The sequence below is a fragment of the Corapipo altera genome, unplaced genomic scaffold (assembly GCF_003945725.1).
Source record: "Corapipo altera isolate COAL_440 unplaced genomic scaffold, ASM394572v1 301, whole genome shotgun sequence".
Classification (NCBI taxonomy): Eukaryota; Metazoa; Chordata; class Aves; order Passeriformes; family Pipridae; genus Corapipo; species Corapipo altera.
In genome coordinates, this window is record NW_020884926.1 from 3,029,881 (window position 1) to 3,051,500 (window position 21,620).

Consider the following 21,620-nt stretch of genomic DNA (forward strand, 5'->3'; position numbering starts at 1 on the left):
AAGGGAAACAGCTTGTCACTCTGTGCCATCCATTTCCACCCTCCTGGTGCACACAGGGAGGTGACAGGAGGGATGCTTCAGTGCAGAGGTGACCTCCTGGGCTTGACTCTTCTTCACACCCTCCTCTGCTGCTGTGTGGAATCCTGAAGTGTAAAGAGGTATAAACCCCCAAAATTTCTCCCTCAGCTAATTTCAAAGCCTATTTACCCAACTGGATACACAAGGATTAAGAAGTGCATTGCAGGGCATGTTTGCTTAGTTTAGTCCTTACACAGTTCAGTGCAACTGTCAGAATAAATGATTTCTTCAGAGGAGAACGGGAAAAAAACCACATTTGGTTAATCAACTCAATATTACAGCAGTTCCCAAAGATTAAACATGCACTGCACAAACCAGCAGACCAGGAAAGGCCTTTTAACGCTGACAATTCACTTGCAAAGATGAATAAAAATCCTGCTTCTGTCCTTCAGCTCAGCTTAATCCCGGAAATCTGAGTTCCCGTGCAATCTGTAACTCACTGTGGCTCTTACTGTTGAATTGCTCCTTGTTGGGGGGTGGATGGATGATTCCCTTGATCTTTAACTGTGGCTGGTCCTGGGAGGGTGGTGAGGTGCTGGCACAGGTTGCCCAGGGAAGTTGTGGATGCCCTCTTAGGACTTAATATATTCATTTTTGCCTAAAAAGGTTTCTTTTCTCTGAAAAAGGGGCTTTCCCTTCTTTCCAATTGGCCATTGGGCAAAAATGATGGATCTTCCTTTGTTCTTAGCCCAAAGAGAGAAGAGAAACCCCTGTGCACAAAATTCTCACGTGGCCCCGAAAGATTTTAATTTTTAGGAATTTTTATATTTCCCTTATCCGGCCGAAAAAGACCCTGACAATCTGGGACTTGGATATCTTACAACTTCGCAATACTCCTATAAAACCATATTTTTATTTCTCATAAACCCACTGGGAAACTCGGGCAGTCCCTACAGCCCCAAGCCTGGACAGCTACACGGGGTTTTTTGCATGTTTTTGGGGGGTTTTTTTGGAGGAGCTCTGTTTGGGTCACCACATCTTTTTGGATGAGTTTAGAGGCCTTGTCCCCATGCTGGGGGCAGGCACCACGTCTGAGCTCTCTTAGCAAGTGTAACAACCAGCAGCTGAGCAACTGCAGCACCTCAGCGCCCTACCTGCCCAAACTGCCACCCAAACTGCCACCCAGCTGCCTCTGAGCTCAGGATCCCCCCTGTACAGCTCAGTCTCACCCTCAGCCCTGGAATTCCCTCACTGCTGCTGCCTCTGACCGACTGAAAATCCCCCTACTCCTGAAAATCTCCCGCCTCGTTCCTGAAAATAATTGCAAATCTTATTGCAAGTGGCACTGAAAATAATTGCAAGTGGCAGGGACGTTGTGAACAGCAGTGCTGAGGTGGCACTGACCTGAGTTTGCTCTCCTGCCAGATGTTTGGTGTTGCTGCCTGTCTTTGGGGGAAGCTGTAGCTCTTCTCAGTGCCAGGTGAAAGTTCCGTCCCCGCAGGGAGGAGATTTCTGCTCCCCTTCTGTTGGGGGGCACTGCTGGGCAGGAAGGGCTGTTGGTGGTACGTCATTCCTGGAGGGAAGAGAAGGTTTTTCAGAGGGAATGGCATTTGCTTGGTAACAGGATACAAAAAGGCAGGCGGAGGATCCATGGGCTGTTCCCCAGTTCTGCCAAGTGACTTTTTTACCGGGTGTTTGCTTGGGACACGTTTTTAAGGAAATCAAATGTCTGAAGATGCACAGAGCAGCTGCTGAAGTCCACGAGAGCATTTAGACATCTGTCACCTGCTGGTTTTTGTTTGAATTCCTGTATGGTTTTTAGAAAGCAGTCAGGGTTTCAGTCTCTTGTATCACACCTGTTTGTTGTTTTTTTTCTGAGAGCTCTGAATTTTTCAAAGGTTGCAAATCCCTCCCATTCAAAACTAGATGTGCAGTGAGGAGGGAAGGTGTCAAAAGCAAAATGAGTTGAATTCTAAAGGCTTGGGGGTGTGGAGTGCTTTTAAACCTGACCTCAAAAGTCTGATTTTCACAGGGGCTAAGTGTCTACGGTTTTGATTTCTAATAAGATTGCAAACACTCCCTTAAATGCCTTCTGCCTCTGTGTGAGGAGGAAACAGTTGGCTGTCTCAGGACAGCGTTTGAGGGTCTGTGCTGGGTATATTTGCTTACAAAGCACTGTTTTACCAATACTTGCAACAAAGCTTTTCAACCCATGGATGAATGGACAGGAAAAGTGGTCAGACAGCGACTCAGATCAGCGCTGGCCATAAGGGTGGGGGGGGATCCTGTCCTGTTTGCAGGCACAGCTTAGTTAAGAGGGTCAATAAAGCTGACTGTCCAAATATATTATCTCCGTGGTGTTGTTTGCTGTTGTTGTTTTGGCTGGGTGAGGAGAAGGGCAGGGAGGGTGTTGGAGAGGCCAGACCTGCAGTGAATGGGTGTTTTCGCCTCCTGAGGGTTTTCAAAGCTCTCCCCACCTTGGGTGTCGCTGCAGGTACAGCCAGGGACATGTGGCTCCGAGCTGCCTTCTTCCACCTGCTCCTGCTGCCCCTGAGCTGCTCTCACCTGGTGCACTGGACTTACAAAGGTAATGAAAAACGAGGCTGGTTTGGGGTCTCTGCTGCTGAAGATGCTCCCTTCCCTTTTGTGCTGCAGAAGCAACACTCAGCTTGACTCTCCCTCAGCAAAAGAACACAGAGCAGCTAATTTATTCCACTTTATCGATGCCTCTGTGTCTTGAAAGTGATTCTCTTCAATGTCACCCCTTTTTACTCCTTTGTGTGGTTAGGACACGTTGTCAGGGTTGGCAGCAAAATGAGGTTCAAACAATGAAGGATGTCTTTACTTGTGTTAGAAGAAAAGCTGCCCTTTGGATGATCCTGGAAGGAAAAGCTTTAAATACGGCCTACTTCTTATTTTATTGTCACGTTCCAGGCAGTACAGAGCACTAAGAAGTCCTTATTTGGGCATTTATGTTTTTTGTGATTTTTTTTTCACAATTGCATTTGTTTCAGGGAGTTTATTGCAGGGCTCACTGAAGTAAATGTTAATCCTTTTATGATCTTCGGTGGGCTGGTAATCAAGCTAAAACAAAGGATGTTGTTGAATAGTTGCAATATTGCAATTGGTCTTTCCCCAGTTAAAAATAGCAAATTGCTGCCAGTTCCTGATCCCAAGTAGAGTCTTCCTGCCTATTGCCCTGATCCTATTCACTCCCACCAGGTTGAGAACTGAATTCCACACCTTTGGCAGTTGAGCCCCATTTAAACCCCCATTTCCATACAAACACTGCTCCCCTTTTGGTGGAGGCTCAGTCTCCAGCCATCATTAAGCTGCTGCTGCAATGCAGGTTTCTTACTTTGCAGCACAGTTGTCCTGCAGACAGAATAATGTGTATTTTCGCTCTAGGGAAGGCAAAGCAACCTTTTACTGCTGCAGCTCCTAGTGTTACAGTAATGAGATCAACATTTCCTGCTGGCAAAGGAGGGGAGTTCTCCTACTTCCGACTAACAGCACTCCTCACCACACCTCTGTAACCTCACCTTGCTTCCCCTCCTCACAGAAGGAGAGCTGGATGAAGAGCACTGGGGGAAGCACTTTCCAGACTGTGCTGGCAAGAGCCAATCTCCAGTTGACATCCAGAGGAAAAAAGTGAGGTACAACCCCCTGCTGCTGGAGCTGGAGCTGAACGGTTACGATGGGCCTTTGCAGGGGGATTTCAAGATGACCAACAACGGTCACTCTGGTAAGGCTGGGGGGGTGTCAGGCTCATGGCAGTGCTCAGGAACACTTCTCATTTTAACTGATGGAAATGCTATTCACAGACAATGCCCTATTTTTATTTGGATTTTTTTTTTAACTCACCTTACTTTGCCATCTCACTTGGTTCCCCTCCCCTAGTTTTGCTGTTTTCCCCCTAATCACCCAGGAAAGCTCTCCAGAAATACATATATAAACCAGACAAATAAAGGGCAGTTAGGTTTCTGCAAGATATTTTCTCTGTCAGACCTGAAAAGGGGATAAAAGGCAGCCAGAGCATTCTAGATTGACCCTTTCTTTTAACGTGCTACAAGACAACAGGACTCCAGCAGTGTGTGGTATTTGGGGCATACTGACTCCTCTCTGCATTAAAAAATGCATCTTTTGGCCCTGTGCATTAGTAAGAAGTGACAGGAATGGAAACCTTTGCATCTTGTTCATTTAGATGAAGGTCACACAAAGTACAACACAGAGGATCCCTCCCTCACAGCCAGAGGATGGGTGTCTTGGGTCTCAGGAAGGGAAAATGAAGCACAGCACAGGTTAAACCTTGGCCTTTGGCCACACAGTGTCAGGGCAAGGCTTGTAATTTAGGAGATCCCAGACTATCCTGCTGCAATCTGTAATTCATTGCCTAAATAATTCATCAGATGGTACTGTTGGGATAATGCTTTTGGACCACAGATGAGCAATGAGTGGATTTTCTGATGGCTGCAGTGGGGAGAGAACAAGTGGTTTTGGGGAGGCGCTCAGGACATAAAACTGAGCTCTTTAATCCTGCACGACAGTCCTTTCTTCCTCTCTGTGACAGAGAGAGGGGAAATATGGTGTGAGAGCAAGGAGATGAAGTGATGAGAGACAAAGTGCCTTCAGAGGAAGATTCTGTGTCTGAAAATTGTGCCTCCTGTTTGTGGCCCCCACACAAACTCGGTGTTCAGCTCGTGTCAGCACTGCTGCCCTGCCTGCCTAGACATTAATTCTTGCAGGTTTAGCTTTTCTGACTGCACGTGTGTGTCTGCCTGTTCTTTTGTTAACTTCCCAACAATGATTTTCCGGTGCAGGGCAGTTTCCTAAAGCACAGGGACAAACGGCTGAGCCCATTCACAGCTCCTGTGAGTCAGGCTGGGATTTTCTACTGGCTTCAGTGAGAGGGGACAGGGCAGCAGAATCCCTCAGGGAAAACACTCAGCAGATCTGAAAGATGGATTTATCAGCAGGACTCTCCTTACAGGCTCTCAGGAGCCAAACCCTAATGTCTCACCTAAGAAACCAGATATATTTTCTCTGTAGCTCTATTATTATCAGGCTAAATCCCACCTGATAAAGCCTGTTTGCAGTAGTGCAGACTCTGTGTGCAGACACACACAGATAACCTTGGGTTAATGAAACCTTTTGCATTTGGACCTCTCTTTTTGTTTTAGAGAGGACTGGTCATCTAGCAGGTAGTGAGGGCAAGCACAGCTCTGGAAAGTAGAAATCCCAGTGAGGTACTTGATGTAAATAACCCTCATTATGGAAGGCAGGCAGCAGAGATCTCACGAAAAAAGGTAGATTTTTTCCCCCCCCTCCACTCTAGACCCTTTGGGATATTACAAGGAAACACATTTTCATCTTGTCCATCTGTAAACAGCTCCCAAACAAAAGAAACTTCTCAGAAACCCAAACTATGACTACTGAGTAATATGGCATGCTGCATTTTGAAAGGATAGTTGCCAGTTTTTATGACACGCTGTGGGCTTTTATTTAGATGAGGCAAATCTCCATTTTCACTCCTAGATTTGGCATATTTATTAACATGAGACATGATTTGTGGCAGTGAATTAGCAGGAAGACAAATGGTTCGTAGCTTCTTTGTGAGTACTCCTTGGTAAGGAGAAGGAAAGAGATTTGTCTCCACAAATCCTTCAAGAAATAAGCAGCCTTTTCAAACATACAGGGCTCCTCCCAGTATGCCTGTTCCTAGAAAATGCAGAGTCCAGAACACTGGGAATAAAGACAACAGGTTAGATGAGGCCAATCACTTCGTTGATTTCTATATTCCCCTTTTCTTCCTGGGAAAGGAAGTAGTTAAATTTCTGCAGAGCCCGGCAAGAAGCGATGTGCTGTGCAAGAGTTGATCACTAAAGCACTTTAATTAGCGCCTAATGACAAACCCGGAGCTGCTCAGACTGAGGAAGAGTTTGCAGGCACAGCTACTGCCCCTGGTGGGAGCTGTGGGGCACAAGCCTGAGGTCAGGAAGGATTTTAAGCACATCCAGCTTTAGGCTCAGTGTTTTCCCTTCCACGCTGGGGTCGGTTCCCGAGATGTCCCTGCTCGTTCCAGAGGGAGCAGCAGGCACCGTGAGGGGATCCACAGGAACGGGTTGGCTGCACCCAGCGCTGTCTCCAATCTTGGCAGGGGTATTTTTTTCCAGTTCAGATCGATTTGCCACCCACCATGAACATCTCCAGAGGGCTCCCAGGCCTCTACACTGCTGTCCAGATGCACCTGCACTGGGGTGGCCTGGACCTGGAGACCAGTGGCTCCGAGCACACCATAGACGGGCTGAGGTACTTTGCGGAGGTACGTGAGCAGGGTGGGCTGCAGGGAGGGGGCACTGCACCTCTGCCAGCTGGGAAACTGGGAGCTGCAGCCCACAGAGCCTGCAGGAAGCAATGCAGAGGCCAGGGGCAAGGACAGGGCTCCCAGGAGTGCAGGTGGTTGGTGCAGTGCAAGGGCTGAGCCCGACGGTGCCGGCACAGGACTGTGAGAAAAGCCATTGCAAGAGCACTGATGTCCTTCTAACATGGAGATTTCCCCCCACATTCATCACAGACCTATTAAATCAAAGGTCTTCTTGGCCATACTGTGAGGCACAAGCAGCAGGAATTGGGATGGTGGCTCTCCCTGCAGTCTGCCCTGGGCAGCACCCAGGAAGCCACTCATCACTTGTTGCTGAATGACCTTGTCTCTCTCCTGGCAGCTGCACATTGTCCATTACAACTCTGCTGACTACTCAAGCTTCGAAGAAGCCAAGGACAAACCCAATGGGCTGGCTGTGCTGGCCTTCCTCTACGAGGTAGGTTTGATGCCCAGGGATCAGTGCCTGTGCTAAAATCTCAGTCCAGACACAAGCAGCCTGTGCTGGGTTTGTACATCTGTCCTAAGAGATGGTGTCTGCCACCAGTTTAGGGAGCTGTGCTGCAGCAGGACTGTTATCCCTGAGGCCATCTGGGGTTCACACAACACCAGCCCATACATTTTGGGAGCCCCAGGAAAGTTTGCCCCATAAGCAGTGCAGATGGAATATCAGGTGTGGGAGCTGCTGTGCATCAGGCCTTGCTCTGCTTTGCAAATGGGAACACTTGACTTTGTGTGGATTTAAAAGTGGTGAAAAAGGACCCTTACAGTTCCCTATTCTACCTGAGATCTCTGTGTACACACCTAGTCATGGCCAGCATTGTCCAGCCCATCAGATCTGTGATAGCATCTGTTCTCTTTATCCCCCAGTTCATCAATTAGTCCCCCCAGCTGATTAGCAGAGCAGAAGGACAGGCAGGTCACAAAGCTTTTGATCAAGGTTTCTGTGCTGTGTTTAGGATGGGCACTTTGAGAACACCTACTACAGTGAATTCATCTCCAAACTGGCAAGAATCAGGTTTGCAGGTAAGACCTGGGAATGCCTTTCTCCACCCCTGATATTCTCAAAGCCTGTACATGGGTACTGGGTCTGGGGACAGACCTCTCCCTGCTGCTTTGCTGGCAGTTCCATGGCTGAGCATCCTCAGCCATGCCCAGCTCCACACCATCCCTGCCCACATGGCTCCAACAGCAGAAGGGTGGGGGGGAAGGTGCTCAAGGCAGCAATAAATAGACTCCTGGTAGGTCTGCAGCACCAAACACCAGCTCCCTGCTGTCTGTACACCCACTGAGACTCTCTGCCTCCTGGGAGGACCAGCAGGTACTGGCAGAGCACTGGGGTGCAGGTGCCCCCCACCCTCAGGACCAGGTCCCTCCAAATGACAACCCACAGACCCACTGGAAGGGCCACTCATTTCTCTCCATCTCCATCCATCCTGCCAAAGGCCTGATAAACCAGTGCTCTGGGCAGAGGGATTTGCCAACCCCGGCTCTAACAGAGCTTCCACCTCTCTCCTCACTCCCCATTAATTGCTGATGTTGCCTCTCTGCTCCCTTTTGAGGTCAATCCACAAAGCTGAGTTCTCTGGATGTCCAAGCCATGCTGCCAGACAACCTCTCACACTTCTACAGGTACCAGGGCTCCCTGACAACCCCACCTTGCTCTGAGAGTGTGATCTGGACCATCTTCCACTCCCCAATTGTCCTGTCACACACACAGGTAAGTGGTAGCTCTCATCAGCTGCTCTTTCCTCCGTGCTTCACCTTTCCTTTTCTGTCCTCCAGTGATTTTGGGAACAGCCTGACAGATGAGATAACGTGGCATCTCTCCTACAGAGCTTTTGGGATAGATTCCTAAGCAACTGGAATTACAGGTGGCTGTGATGACACTGTGGTGCCACATCACACCAAGGGTCAGGTGCTGTAGAGCAGCAGGTTACCTGAGGTCAGCTAACTGATAACAAAGCTCTCTGCTCTGCTAAGCTCACCCTGAAGCACTATAAAAAGGAAAAGACCAGCCAGAATCAACAAGGCAAAAACTACTGTAAGAGAGTCCCCCCCAAAAAACCCAAAACTACCATAAAAGAGCCATTCATAACATTAAAATAATTACAGAATAGTTGCCACATTTTTATACAGTATTTCAGAGTTTTTCCTTGCCTAGACTAACATTGAAAGTAATGCTTTTAAGCTAATAAAGGAGCATCAGAAACATTTCTTTCTAGGAGATAAAACTGGGACTACAGCAGTGGAGGATCACTGTGTTCCCTTTGGAAAAGAAATACTCTGTCTGGCAGGGGGGAAGGCTGGAAGGCACTCCTGAGAAAGCTACAGCACAGCAGCAAAATTTCCATGCATGCATTACCATCAGATGTTCAGAACTTCCCTCAGGCAAAATACCTTTATCAGGAATTAGCTGATAAGAGCCCTCATGTTCCTTTCCCTTGCTAACGCCCAGCCCCAGCGAGAGACCCCTGAGGATGCCTCTGGAACGAGCTGTTGGGTTTAATCCCGAGCTGCAGGGATTTCCCTGCGCTTTTTGGGCACAACAGTTGTTCCCACTGCCCTTCTAAAGATGCCCTGTACTCCTGCCAGATCAGCCTCCTGGAGAACACCTTGCTGGACTGGGAGAACAGGACCCTGCGCAACGACTACCGGCACGCCCAGCCCCTCCACGGGAGGGTGGTGGAGTCCTCCTTCAGAGCCAGACCCCCCCAAGGTAAGGGCTCAGCAGGCAGGACTTGGGCTTACCTGGGGAGGGGTGAGAAACCTGCGTGGAAGGTGTTCAGCTGCGAGTTCAGATGTGCTGGAGATCAGCTCTCCCAGGAGCAGCAGCGTCCCTGCGCGGGTGATGTCCCACACGCCTCCTCTTTCCCTGCCAACACACTTGGCTTCTAAAGGTGCAGTGGTGGCTGCAGGGTGTGTGCCAGCCTGTATTTTGACAGTTTGGGGCAGTTTTTTGACTGTCACCCACATCTCCAGGGTAACTGGTGCTACGTGGCACCACAGGAGGGTCCTCAGCTCAGGTGTGTCTGGGTGAGGTGTTTGAGCAGCCGGGCACCACAGGGAGGAGAGATGCTGCGTTTCAAAACAAAGGTTTTCCCCCAAACTAGAAGATCTAGTGTAGAAGATCTAATAGAAGATGTAGTGTAGATGTCCTGGCCTTCTGTAAATTCACCTGTCTGATTGCTCTAGCACAATGCCATCCAGAAGAACTCACCCTCAGGCTGGATCAAATCCAGACGCAGCTCCAGGACATGAAGACAGAGTTGCTGAATGGAGGGAGCCAAGCAGGTAAAACACACAGCTGTGGGGTCCAGCTTACCTTGGGAAGGTGAAGAGCCCACGCCCTGCTGCCCTTGTTGGCCTAAATCATTGCCAGGTTTGGTACTGACACGTGCAGGCAGAATTTTGTCCCGTATCTAGGCCTGCTGATGGAAATTCTTCAATTAAAGAATTGTTGTGGCCAGCCCTAATGTAGATACTCCCACAGCAACTGCAGCTTTCTCCTGCAACATGCGAGCACATTTTTACAAGCAGTGAAACATTTAAGCTCACAGTTCCCCCAGGATAAATAATTGTCACCTCTATTTTATGCAGTATGAGAAAAAGAGAAAGAAGGAGGGGGAAAAAAGCACTTTTCCCAAACAGTTGTGTGAGGGAGCTCAGTTTTTCATTGTTTCAAGCCTCTTCCCTGTGGGCACAACACACACCAGTAACTGTGGCTCAAGACAGGTCAGACTATGGGTGCAGTTCTTCAGGATTTGGGCTTATTTATAGGCACGGCAGGAAACGTAACTGGTGCCTTTTTGGTTCTTTCAGGTATTAAACCCAGCACTTTTCCAGCTTTCTACTTCCCTGTGGAAAACATTGAGAGCTTTGTGGATGTCCACCCCCTCCGTGACATGTCCCTCCAAGCCTTCACCTTGTGTTTTTGGGCCAGATCCCAGCACCCCGGGAGCCAGACCGTCCTGTCCTACTCCACACGGGAGAGGGACAACGAGCTGCTGGTGACCGTGGGCACAGAGGTGGGGCTGTGGGTAGGAGGCCATTCCATCAGCTTCCCCCTGCACCACAAGGCACAGGACTGGCTGCACTACTGCCTGGCCTGGGCCTCCCAGCCGGGAATGGCAAACCTGTGGCTCAACGGAGCGGCCGGCAAAGCAGTGAGCGTCCAGAAGGGGTATGTGAGCCAGGCTGGAGGGATGCTTGTCCTTGGAAAAGACAGAGACACTCTCCTTGGGACGTTCTCCAACGGTTTTGCAGGGTGGCTGGCTCAGGTGAACCTGTGGAGCCACGTTCTCAGCCCTGCAGAGGTTCGGGCGCTTGCGCTGTGCAAACCGGGGCAGCCGAAGGGGGATGTCATAGCCTGGGGACAAACCCCCATGGCCCTCCTGGGGGGGGTGGTTCTGGAGGCTGACACCAGCTGCCAGTGATCCCAGCTGCTGGTTCTTTAATTAAGGCATCAGGAGATTCTGAACTGCTTGCTGGGGGAACTGAGAAGAATTGAGATTACTGGCTTCTTTCTCCTTCTGCTTTGTATGGGCTCACCGTGCCCCTGCTGCTGCTCCAGGGTGTCTGTCCAAGAGAGCAAAGCCTCCATCAGTGGGGTAGAGGCAAAGAACAGCAGAACTTGAGGCACAGTCCAGCACCTTGGGCTGTCACACCCCTCACAGGAATTTTAGATCCCCCTACCTAGATCCTTCATGCCAAAGACCTGCTCTCCTTGGTTACAGGAGCCACTTTCTCAAATAAAATTTCTGTCCCATCCTTCACCCAGTCTCGCTTTCTCACCATCCTCCCTGCACATGTGTTTCCTTCTGTTTATCATTGTCCACTCACCACCCTTCCCCTGCAGACATATCACAGAGGAAAGGGGATGTAAAGCAGCTCCTGTGCAATCCTTGTGCCCTGGCCAGGGACAGCCCTTTGCCTTCTTTTCTGTAAGGGATGTAGAGACAGAACATGAAAACAGTTTCTTTTTCAACACATATATCACAAATTTGAGGGCAGGTATAAAAGTAATTTTGTAAGGTTAAAGTAAACCATGTGAAGGACTCTCCATCAACACCACCAAATCCATGCCAGGCTGTTCAACAATTCTGCTTTTTTCAACACAGAGGGCAGCACCCTCAGACAACAAATTAAATTTAGTTTCCCCATGCTAGACCCTCAAATACATGAGTGACAGTTCCTCAGAGGAGTGTGGTGCTGGCTTGTGACAAGACAAGGGCTGGCTTGTGTCTCCAAAGGTGTGTCAGTCAGGAGATCAGGGACATTGGTCACTTGGTCACAGGAACTGGGCTGGCTGAGGACATTGTCCTTTCCTGGTGACAAGAGGTGGAACTGGCAGCATTAGGTTTGCATTTGGACTCGATGGTAAAGGTCTTCTCCAGCCTTAAGGATTCTGTGATTCTCAGAGCAGTATCAAGTGATGAATCAATGTATTTGTTTTCCCACTAAACAGATCCTGAGGGATGTCCCTGCCAGGCCAGACACTGGGCTGTGTCACAGCTGACTGCTAAAGCTCATCGTCCTCTCTTGCAGCCCACCCGGGACAGCGCAGAAATCCTTCAGCTCTTCCTTGTTTTCCTGAATCTCCACTTTGTTCCTCTTGGCCATGATCCTGTTGATTTCCATGAAGGTTTTGTTCTTAGTCTCGGGAACGATGAAGAAGATGTAAAGTGCAGTGGCCAGGCAGATGGCACAGAAGATGAGGAAGCTGTAGGGCCCCAGCCCAGCCTAGGGCAAGGACAGGAGAGAGCAGGGATCAGGGAAACATTCCAGGTGGGCAGGTACATGGCTTGGACATGGTGCACCCTGCACTGGCTGTAAAAAATGCAGCCACAGTGGTGTGCATGTATTTTAAAGCTGAACAACTATAAGTTAGGGTGGTTCTAGATTCTGTCTTCTCATACCACCACCATGGGTTTATTGGAAACACCATGAATTTAGTGGAAAAGGAGGGTGAATCAGGCTAAATCAAACTAAATCAAAGTGAACTCACCAGCTCCCTTTGCACAGGCTAAAGTCAGCACCTGCTGCAGTTTGTGGGTCACTACTGGGGGATCAGTTTGAACTGTGGACCCAGAGATCAAAATTAAAATTGGCTCCCTGAGAAACACAGGGAAAGATGGGGAATTTGCCATCTTTTCCATGCTCCTGAGTTCAGGATGAGACATTCACCTGGCAGAGTAGCTGCTTTCTTTTAAAGCCTGTGCAGCAGACAGGTGTGATAAGAAAATGCTGATTAACATCAGTTTCTTGCCCTTAACATATAATCCTACATACAGGTACTGGGAACCAACAGGGGCATTTACAGCTTTTGGGATTAAACAGGGGTGAAGGGATTAATTTTAAGCTGAAGTTTTGCCCTGTTGTGGGGTTGTATCTCACCTCCATGTAGAGGAACACGAGCCCCACGGTGAAGTTGCTCAGCCAGTGCACAGACCCTCCCACCATGAAGGCTGCAGGCCGGGATGACTGCAGGAACATCTCAGTGATCATGACAGAGGGAACTGGACCTGGAAGGCAGTTGGACGTTTGGAAATCCTGAGGGCAGTTCCTCCACTCTGAATTCTTGATTACACTGGTTTGTTTTTTTTTTCATTTCAACCATTTGTTCAAACGGTTGAAATGTTAAAAAAAAATGTTCCAGCCACTTCAGTGGCAGGCAATGGTTTCTAACTCCTAAGTGTTTAGGAGCACTCAATAAATTAAATAAGGATTAAATTAAACCCCCCCCCCAAGTAAACAAACAAACAAAAACCCAGAGCAATTAAATGACTTGTGTGGTGCGTGGCCACACAGAGATGAAATCCAGTGTCCATGGATGAGCTCCACAAAGGTTTTGGGTTGAAATGGAACATAACACTTGGCTTTAGCCAGCTTGTGGAGCAGACTGGCCAGGCTGTGCATACTTACTGGGTCCTATGGCATGCCCAATGATGTAGAGAATGACACAGGCTATGCTGAGGTAGGACATCCAGGACACCGTGGTCTGTGAAGGATTGAATCACAGGTTAGATGTGGTTCCTATGTGAACACCACCAACACATCCAAGGCACTATTTGTAATAAGATTTGAAGGCACTCTAAAGCCAGTGTCACCCTCCAATGCCAGATGTGTCCATAATTAGCCACAAAATCACAGCCTGGGTATGATCGTTGCTGCCAACAAATGGATGCAACGGGTGTTAGGAAGGTGACATGCTGCAAGTAGTATTCAGACAAGCAGGATCACAGCTTTTCAAGAGGTACTTCAAAATATAACCCTGGCCTGCTCCCTGGGAAGTCCAGAAATGCTTGGGTAGGATCACCTGAGCCATTTGTACAAACCTGGAGGTTGAGGGCCAAGGTTAACACTGCACAGGAAGCACAGCACAACGAAAAGCCAGCGAGGAGAAGGATCCTCCTCCCCAGGGATTCCACAATGAAAACCTGAAAGAGACAGGAGAGGGTGAGAGACCCAACACCTGGGGTCTTTTATTCCAGGTGCCTTCACCCAAGGGACACCACAGGACACCTCTTGTGCAAAGCACCTCACCCCATGGGTGAGTAACATTCTAGTGAGAGGTTTCCCTGCCCACGGCAGAGGGTTGGAAGGAGATGATCTTTTAGATCCCTTCCAACCCAAATGGTTCTGGGATCTCTGGTTTGATGAAAATAAATTAAACAGACACAGACAGGGGAGACTGGACAAGTCAGAGCTCAGAGAGCCCCAACAGAAACTCACAGCAAGCAAAGTCATGACGACGTTGATGGCACCTATGGACACAGTGACATACTGGATGCTGCTGCTTTGCACACCTGCTGACTCAAAGATTCTGTCTGCGTAGTAGAAGACCTGCAGCAAAACCACAGCTGTGTTTGTATGTGGCCAAGGGCAGAACGTGGGAATCCCATTTTGGCTGCTCTGCATCCTGTCACTGGTGCACCGAAGCCTGAGGACTGAGTTATTTTATTTCTGAAGACATTGTTGTTTGGATCCGGGCCCAAGCACTCTAAAAACATCCAAATTATCCTTAACAGGACAGCTTGATCCTGCATCTGTATATGAGCCTGACTCTGTACCTGTCTGTGCTGAATTTGGTACTGGCCAGGGTCAACCCACCACAATATGAACCAGTGTCCTGGATGAAGGGCTACTCCTGTGTCCTGGATTTTATCTCCTGTGTCAGCACTGCCCTGCATCAACAACCTCATCCATCCCTTCCTTTCCACCCCACTGCCTTTCCCTCTTCCCACTCACCCCATTGACCCCAGAGAGCTGCTGGCCCATCATCATGACGATGATGGAGATGAGCTGCCACCTCAGGCCTCTGAAGGTGCACAGGCTGAGCACAGAGAACTGCCCTTCTTCCTTTTCTGACTGGCCCTCTTGGAACATTTCTTCTATCTCGTCATCCACGTCATCGCAGCCTCTCAGCCTCTGCAGGGCTAGTTGGGAGAGGAAAGTGAGTTTTACAGTGAGCTCTCCTGCTTCAAATCAAGACAGAACAAGACAATGTAATGCTGGGCAGCAGTGCCTCCGTGGTGGGAAGCTGGGGATTCACACATGCAGAGGAAGGAGCAGTGCTGCAAGAATTCCACCTTCACCACCAGTGAGGAATTTCACGCTTTGCCATCAGCAGTGTCCCACAGTCAGATCCATCCAGTTCCATCTCCCCTTCCATTAAAGGATGACACTGTACCTTGTCGTGCCTGCTCTTCGTTGCCCTTTTGGAGCAGCAGGTACCTGGGACTCTCAGGGAAAAAGGGCAGTGTAAGGAGCTGGATCAGTGATGGGATCCCCGTGAGCCCCAGCAGCACAGGCCAGCCTGCAACCATGGAGACAGGACAACAACAGTGAGAAATCCTCCCCCTACAGAGCCCACAGCAAAGTCCCCAGCCAGAGCTTTACCTTCAACATTCCCCAGGATGCTGTTGAGACCAAGGATCTGAGCTACAAGGATCCCGACGGTGATGAAGAGCTGTGGGACTATCCCAATAGCACCTCTGAGATTTCTGGGGGACATTTCTCCAAGGAACATGGGAACCACATTGGAAGCCAGACCTGGTAGCGAGAGAACAGTGTTAGCCATGCCTGGTGTCAGCACACTCACAATCTCCAGCGAGATGCTGTTTTCCTGTGGGGGGCAAAAGAGATTCCTGATGAACCACAGCACACGCAGGAACTCCACACTCAAACCCTTCTGCTCCAGCTGGAGATTTGATGTCACCTTCTGGCCAGTGAATAGGCTGTGCGTGTTTTCCTCGCTCTCAGTGGAAGAGGGGACAAAAACCACGTGGCACTGGGTCATTCAGTATGTGGAGAGGTACAACATCCATCCCTGCAGCTGCTGCCCTCAGAAGCTCTGGCCCTGGAGTGCAACCTGCCCATCTGCTGGTGCTCTGAGCGTCGAGGTTATCAACTGCTCAGCTGCAAAGCATTTGAGGAGTCACAGGGTGAGCAGGAGCCTGTCTTGGCCACAGAGCCAGCAGATGATTGAAGGCTCTGTGTTCATCTTCCTAAAAGCAGCTTTCTCCCAGCAGCTACTTCAGCACAAGACACACAGAAGAAAATTGTGTAAGGGAGGAACTTTTACTTCCACTAAAACAAGAAAAGAAATCAGTATCCAATCAAGCTGATGTGAGGGTGGAAGGAAATGACTTCGTGTTGGCTCTTAAAAACTCGCTGCTCAGTAACACTTTGCAGAGAGCTTTCTGGTCTGAGATGTCTTGCAACTGGAATGCTGGAACAGGGATTTCTAATCCAATCAGGACACCAAGGGCATGGGTTATTTCGAGGAACATGACATGCCTACCCACAGTAACCCCAGCGAGCTGCCAGCTCCCTGCTTATGCTGTAAATCCTGGCACGCAAAACCCAAACTCCTGGAGTCAAATGACCACATGAGGCTCTTATCTGACATTTCTAGAGGTCCTGAGCTTCAGGAGCTCGGGGTTACAGAGGTGATCAAGCTGATATATGAAAGCTAAAAAGGCATGGAAACAAGTGTCACCAGTGCTGGAGGGTGACATTTGGATCCTCCTGGAGAGTGACACTTGGATCCTCCCAGATCCCAAGGCAGCCTGGCTGGGCTCAGCAGCTTCCCTCCCCAGGAAAAACACCCACAGTTCTAGCGAGGTCAAACTGCAAAGTCAGGACAGCCAGTCCAGATTCCTTTGTGGGTTATAAATAACTGGAAAGAGGGATCACACTGAACAGGTCCCTCCGCGTTTATTCCGAGCTCCAGTGCTAAGAGCAGCTGCCAGGTTTAGACGAGTCAAAAGCCAAAATAAAACCACTGGAGTAGATAAAACTGGAAAACAAGAAACTGCCCCGAGGAAAGCAACTTGATCTGTAATGTGCAGCAATTACAGTCACTGAGCTAAGGCAGGAAATTTGTCCTTACAGGATATCCCAACTCATTAATAAACCGTGGAGCACATGAGCCTCGCCAGCCCAAAGCCAATTAATTGAGCCTAAATGCTCTCAGGACCTTTACAGACCTGGCTCTGCCCAACACTGCACAGGGTACCCAGAATTCTGGGGTTCTGTTTGTTCCCTGTTTCTGCAGCTCTAAAAAAGCCATTTACACCAGCAATAACTTATATCCTTGGCTTCCCACTATCTTTGCAGTAAATCCTGTGTCTCTGAGCTCTTTTTTCTCCCTTTTAACAGTTCTTTCCTCCTGCAGGAAGAACAGTCAGTTCCAGGACTGGATTATTGGATCTGGCACTGACTCCAACGACTTTAATGGATTATTCTGATTATGTTAAAAAGGAAAAAAAGAGATAGACTACCTGCTTTAAGTCCTCTGGGGAAAGAGATTATCAGCAGCAGGTTTCCTGGCTGGGGGAGCTGCAGTGCCTAGCAGATGTTTATTGCAGAGGAGAGGTTCACCTGCAGGCACACACCTCCTTTATATATATCTTAAATTCCAGTCTCAGGGCCCTTATCTCCAAGAGATAATTAGTACTTCTATAACATGCAGCTGACCAGTGCTAAAGCACAGCATTGTTATGCAGATGCTAAAATGTGAGAGCATCTGTTGAGAGAATAAAACACCCTTACATAGCCAAGAAAATATTTATGGCTCTCCCTTTACCATCCACTTACCAGCATATATTCCCATGATAAAACGGGAAACGATGATTGCTTCAAAGGTTTTTGCTAGCTCTGAGGTCCCCATGAGGATTGCAGCAGAGATGGAGAAGAGGTTATTTATCAGCAAAGTGCCCTTTCTGCAAAGTAACAGGAAAGGAGACGTTCAGCTTGGTTTTTCTAAGGCCCCCGGGGTGGGATGCTGTCCCAAACCCCAATGACTCATCATCTCAAAGACTGATCAAAGAGAAAGTGCCAATTGTCCCATTTTTCCTGCAGGGAATGAAGGCTTCCAGAAAGAACTGAAGCTTCTCAGGAACCCTGAGCAGCAGGAGCTGGGCCTGATCTCAGCCCAGCACTTCCACCAGTGCTCTCTGGCTGGCTCAGTGCCCAGCACACAGCCTGGCCTTGGCCATCCTGAAACCACATAAATTCCTGACAACACGTGTAGCTGAGCCCAGCAACTCATCCTCATCCCAAGTGCTTTACTGCCAAGGTGTGTGTGGGAAATTCATCCTCCCAGCTGGAGTGACCAGTGAGACAAGTCTTATCTGAGCCCTGGGGTGAGGGATCTCAGACACGGCTGTCACGTACCTGCCACAATTGTTGACCATAGGATACACCAGCAGGGACCCAAAAAAGCCACCCAGAGGGAACATGGACACAGTAAGAGACCAGAGCAGTGTCTGGAAGGCACTGTTCATGGGTTTCCCAGTCCTGTCCAAGTAGGTTTGGTTGTAAAAGTCTTGCATGTACTGGAATGAAACACAGAGCACGTTTAGCACAGTCAGGACAGTTTTGGTGCCGTAAAAGCCAAACAACAACAAATGCCATAAAACTTTAAACTAATGTCTTGAAAAAGAGTGGGTGAGTGGGAAAACAAATACAAGAGAGGGATAGAGAAGCCTGGACTAGATAACTGTTACTGCAAGTTATCCTGACTTACAGGATGTGCCTGGTTCCCAGAGGGGGAGGCAATTCTCACAGTCCATCTCTCCTGAGCACAAGGAGAGTACAAGCACTTCCCCACAAACCCCTATAATGAACTGTTACACTTGTTGGGTTTGTAAACCTGCTCCTAAGTGTTTGCAAACCCACTCCTAAGTCATGGGCCACTCCACAGCTGGACCTACCGGGGCTGGAGAGTTGATCACAGACACGTTGTAGCCATACTGGAAAGAAGATCCAAAGGCAGATATCAGAGCCACCAGGGCAAGGGAAATTGTCATTTTCTGTAGAGGGGAAAGAAAACAAACAAACACCGCTTTAGAAGCAGGTCTGGTTCTTAGGCATTAATGACATTCAGTAAAAATAAAGAATTACATCAAGCGTTGGTTTTCTGTGTTTTTTCCCTTAATTTTACTGCATATGAAAGCCCAACGGGTTGTTTTCATTACGACTCATTTTGTTCTACTTGATTTGCACATAGTCATTACAGTAATTCACTCTGTGCTTTGCTGGTATTGATGAATCATTTGGATGATTAAATTTTTTTTTGAAGCTATCATCCTTAAAATACCACCCCACAGGGAAAAAAAGGTTGTAAGCAATTATTCTTTTTCCCACATGCAAATTGGGTAAGGAAATAACACAGGATATTGGCACAGGAAAGCTTTAAAAAGAAGCGATTTTGCATCAGGTGGCAAAATCCCTTTCCTCTTAATTTTTTCTGCCTCCCACATTTTGGGACCAAGCTTTTCACGGATCTAATTGATTGTCACTGAAGCCAATTAGAACTTATCTGAGTAGCTCAGCGAGGGCTTGGTTGTGGGGTACAAGAGCTGCACTTTGCAGTTAAAGAGGCGAGTGGAATTGCCATCTGGAGCGGGATCTAACACCATGTTTGTGGGTACACAGTGCTCAGGGCTCCAAACAACTTGCCTTTCACAACAGTTTAGTTGCTGTTCAGCCCCCGGGCTGTGTTGACAGAGCTGGGTTGTTGGGTTTTTGTCTGGTTGGTTTTTATAGCTCGCTAATGCATCTCATTGCTGCTACAGCAATAAAGTCATTTTAGGAAAACCCTCTGGCACACGCGAGCCTTGTGTTGCGCAAGACTACACCAAACGCTGCTGTAAAAGGCAGCCCCACCCAGAAAACTAACACTGTAGCCTAAAACTGATTAGACAATACGACAGAAAACTCACACACAGAAGGGGGAAGTCACACAGAAGTTACAGGGTGGGTGAGCTGCAGACAGACAGAAAATCACAGCACTCAGTGCAACCCTGCACTGCAGACAGACATAAACAGGGCTCAAGAAATACTCATCTCTGCCCTCCCTGTGGACGTGCCAGCCCTTCTCCTTTCCCTACAGGCATCCAGAGATTTCCAAGAGCTCGTTCTGTGTCTCTCTGGGAGGCTCAAGCTGGAAGAAGGGAGTCAACATACTCACCCCCTTTGCACCTTCACTTCTGTCTGAGCTCTCCTGCTCCCCTCCTTTCAGCTTCATTTTTGGTGTTTGAATCCCAGATGCAGTTTTTGGAGTGCAGGTTTTTACAGATGGAACAGCCAAGGCAGGGGATGGAAACGCCCCACGCAGAAAATCCCCCTCTGTGACTCTTCCAAACACATCCGATCAACGACAGGCTCTACCAGCTGGAGTAAGTCCTTGTTGCCTGATCATTCCCTTCCTGAACGTTTCTTTTCCTTGCTCGAGCCTGTCGCCGCGGGGGCAGATTTGTGTCACCAGATCCTGTTTCAAACAGAGGTGCTGCCAGTTAACGGGGGAAACAGGCTCATCTGCAGCGGGAAGGGGCTGATTTATTGCAAAAGTTGCTAAATGAGCCGGTTCATAGACATGGACGAGGTGAATCTATAGCACAGAGCCGCTGCTCCTTCCCCCCTGCAGCCCATGGACAGCTGTGGATGGCGCAGCTGGAGACGCTGCCCAGCAACTGTGGAATTCCGGGAAAAGCAGGGCATTCTGCGGGAGGGGCCCCGGCATTAGAGAGGGTGTTTGCCATCTGCCACAGCAATACAAGTGAACCGCATTAACCCCCCCTGCAGCCACAAACCGCACCTGCCCTTGGCCCCAAACGCTGCTCCTTGTCCTACCTTGCTCAGGCACTTCTGCGGTTCACAGAGGGCAGGTTCATCCTCTCAGGGCTGTGGTTTCCACAGCACACAAGGTTTTTCCACCAGCACTTTATGTTCCTTTCCCTCTGCATGCAAAAGGTGGCACCACGTGCTGCTGGCTTGGTATGAGCCTCCTGCCTTACGGGACTGCTCTGAACAGTCCAGCACTTGGTTAATAGTCGACTACAATTTATAGAGTTTAGCAGAGAAATGCAAAGTTCACAGATATCTCCAGCAGCTGGAGAAAAACCAGCCTCCTCTTTATTAGTCAATCTATCTTTAACAGTCAGCTCAAAAAAACACGTCCTCTTGAGCAACAGCTCATTTCCACGTGTCCTACATGTGTTCTTTAACTGGCTGGCTTGAGCACCAGCTCTTTTTCCACGTGTCCTGTATATGTGTTCTTTAACTGCTGCAGCCTCCCTTCCTCCAGGTAGAAGGGACAGAGCCCTGCTACTTTTAGAGTAGTGGAACTTATACCCCACACTTCTTGGAATTCCTCTTTTATTGCATTTGTTATAAGTGAATAACATTAAGGACACAGCTCTCCGAGATATCTGATGGTGGGTCACACCTTAAGAACCCTCCTGTGTCACAGCTGCTGAGGTCACAGCTCACTCAGCAACTGGTGGTGTTCTCACCCTTCACAGATCTTTAGCCAAGAGGGAAAATTCTGCCCCAGGGGTGGGAAAACTGCAGAAAAGGACAATTTTCTTTCATAGAATTACTGTTCTTTAAAGACAGCCTAATTTTGCTGGGAGCTCTTGGAGGAATGACAACTGCTCTGATGTAATTATTATAAGGGAGGAGAATTCTCTATCGTGGTCTTTAAATTCCTTTCCTGAAGAAATAATCTTGACACATACAGAAATTAAAGAAAACATGCAGGTTTGTCATCAGAAATCCTCCCTCAGAGTAAATATTTCCTTAGGGCAGCAAAACAGTTTGAAGATTTACCAAACACAGCAGGAATCTGACAACACCCCTAAGGTGGTAACTGGCGCCGGGATGACCTTGGAAGAGATTCATGAAGGGAGACAGGGTGATGGATGAACTTTCA

General features: G+C 48.7%; 2 protein-coding genes across 3 annotated transcripts; one reads left to right on the forward strand and one right to left on the reverse strand.

Annotated features, from left to right (window-relative positions):
• The first annotated feature begins 1,112 nt into the window (after positions 1-1,112).
• On the forward strand, positions 1,113-11,172 carry CA6 (carbonic anhydrase 6). Its single transcript, XM_027658055.1, has 10 exons — positions 1,113-1,498; positions 2,513-2,605; positions 3,581-3,763; positions 6,192-6,340; positions 6,741-6,836; positions 7,357-7,423; positions 7,960-8,117; positions 8,993-9,116; positions 9,593-9,691; positions 10,220-11,172. Exons 2-10 carry the CDS (start codon positions 2,527-2,529, stop codon positions 10,831-10,833), a joined length of 1,569 nt encoding a protein of 522 aa, XP_027513856.1. The 5' UTR covers positions 1,113-1,498; positions 2,513-2,526; the 3' UTR covers positions 10,834-11,172.
• A 312-nt stretch (positions 11,173-11,484) lies between these two features.
• On the reverse strand, positions 11,485-21,062 carry LOC113954113 (solute carrier family 2, facilitated glucose transporter member 5-like). Of its 2 annotated transcripts, XM_027658056.1 has the most exons (13): positions 20,540-21,062; positions 19,878-20,177; positions 18,619-18,717; positions 18,080-18,240; positions 17,501-17,625; positions 15,299-15,451; positions 15,090-15,215; positions 14,648-14,835; positions 14,132-14,242; positions 13,735-13,836; positions 13,322-13,397; positions 12,794-12,921; positions 11,485-12,139 (listed from the first exon to the last, which is right to left on the reverse strand). In XM_027658056.1, the coding sequence occupies exons 2-13, from the start codon at positions 19,932-19,934 to the stop codon at positions 11,906-11,908; spliced, it is 1,560 nt and encodes a 519-aa protein (XP_027513857.1). In that variant the 5' UTR covers positions 19,935-20,177; positions 20,540-21,062; the 3' UTR covers positions 11,485-11,905. The 2 variants fall into 2 exon arrangements, with proteins under 2 accessions (XP_027513857.1, XP_027513859.1); XM_027658058.1 differs by lacking the exon at positions 20,540-21,062 and having other exon boundaries at positions 19,878-20,372.
• Between the last annotated feature and the right edge of the window lie 558 nt (positions 21,063-21,620).

What these genes read in the sequence shown, in the direction of transcription:
- CA6 (XM_027658055.1), top strand. Translation starts at nt 2,527, where the DNA reads ATGTGGCTCCGAGCTGCCTTCTTCCACCTGCTCCTGCTGCCCCTGAGC. An exon ending in GGCTGAGGTACTTTGCGGAG is followed by an intron (nt 6,341 to 6,740) that starts GTACGTGAGCAG and finishes CTCTCCTGGCAG; the next exon opens with CTGCACATTGTCCATTACAA. An exon ending in TGCTGGCCTTCCTCTACGAG is followed by an intron (nt 6,837 to 7,356) that starts GTAGGTTTGATG and finishes TGCTGTGTTTAG; the next exon opens with GATGGGCACTTTGAGAACAC.
- LOC113954113 (XM_027658056.1), bottom strand. Translation starts at nt 19,934, where the DNA reads ATGAAGCTGAAAGGAGGGGAGCAGGAGAGCTCAGACAGAAGTGAAGGT. An exon ending in GAAGTGAAGGTGCAAAGGGG is followed by an intron (nt 18,718 to 19,877) that starts GTGAGTATGTTG and finishes TCCCCTCTACAG; the next exon opens with AAAATGACAATTTCCCTTGC. An exon ending in TGATCAACTCTCCAGCCCCG is followed by an intron (nt 18,241 to 18,618) that starts GTAGGTCCAGCT and finishes GTTTCATTCCAG; the next exon opens with TACATGCAAGACTTTTACAA.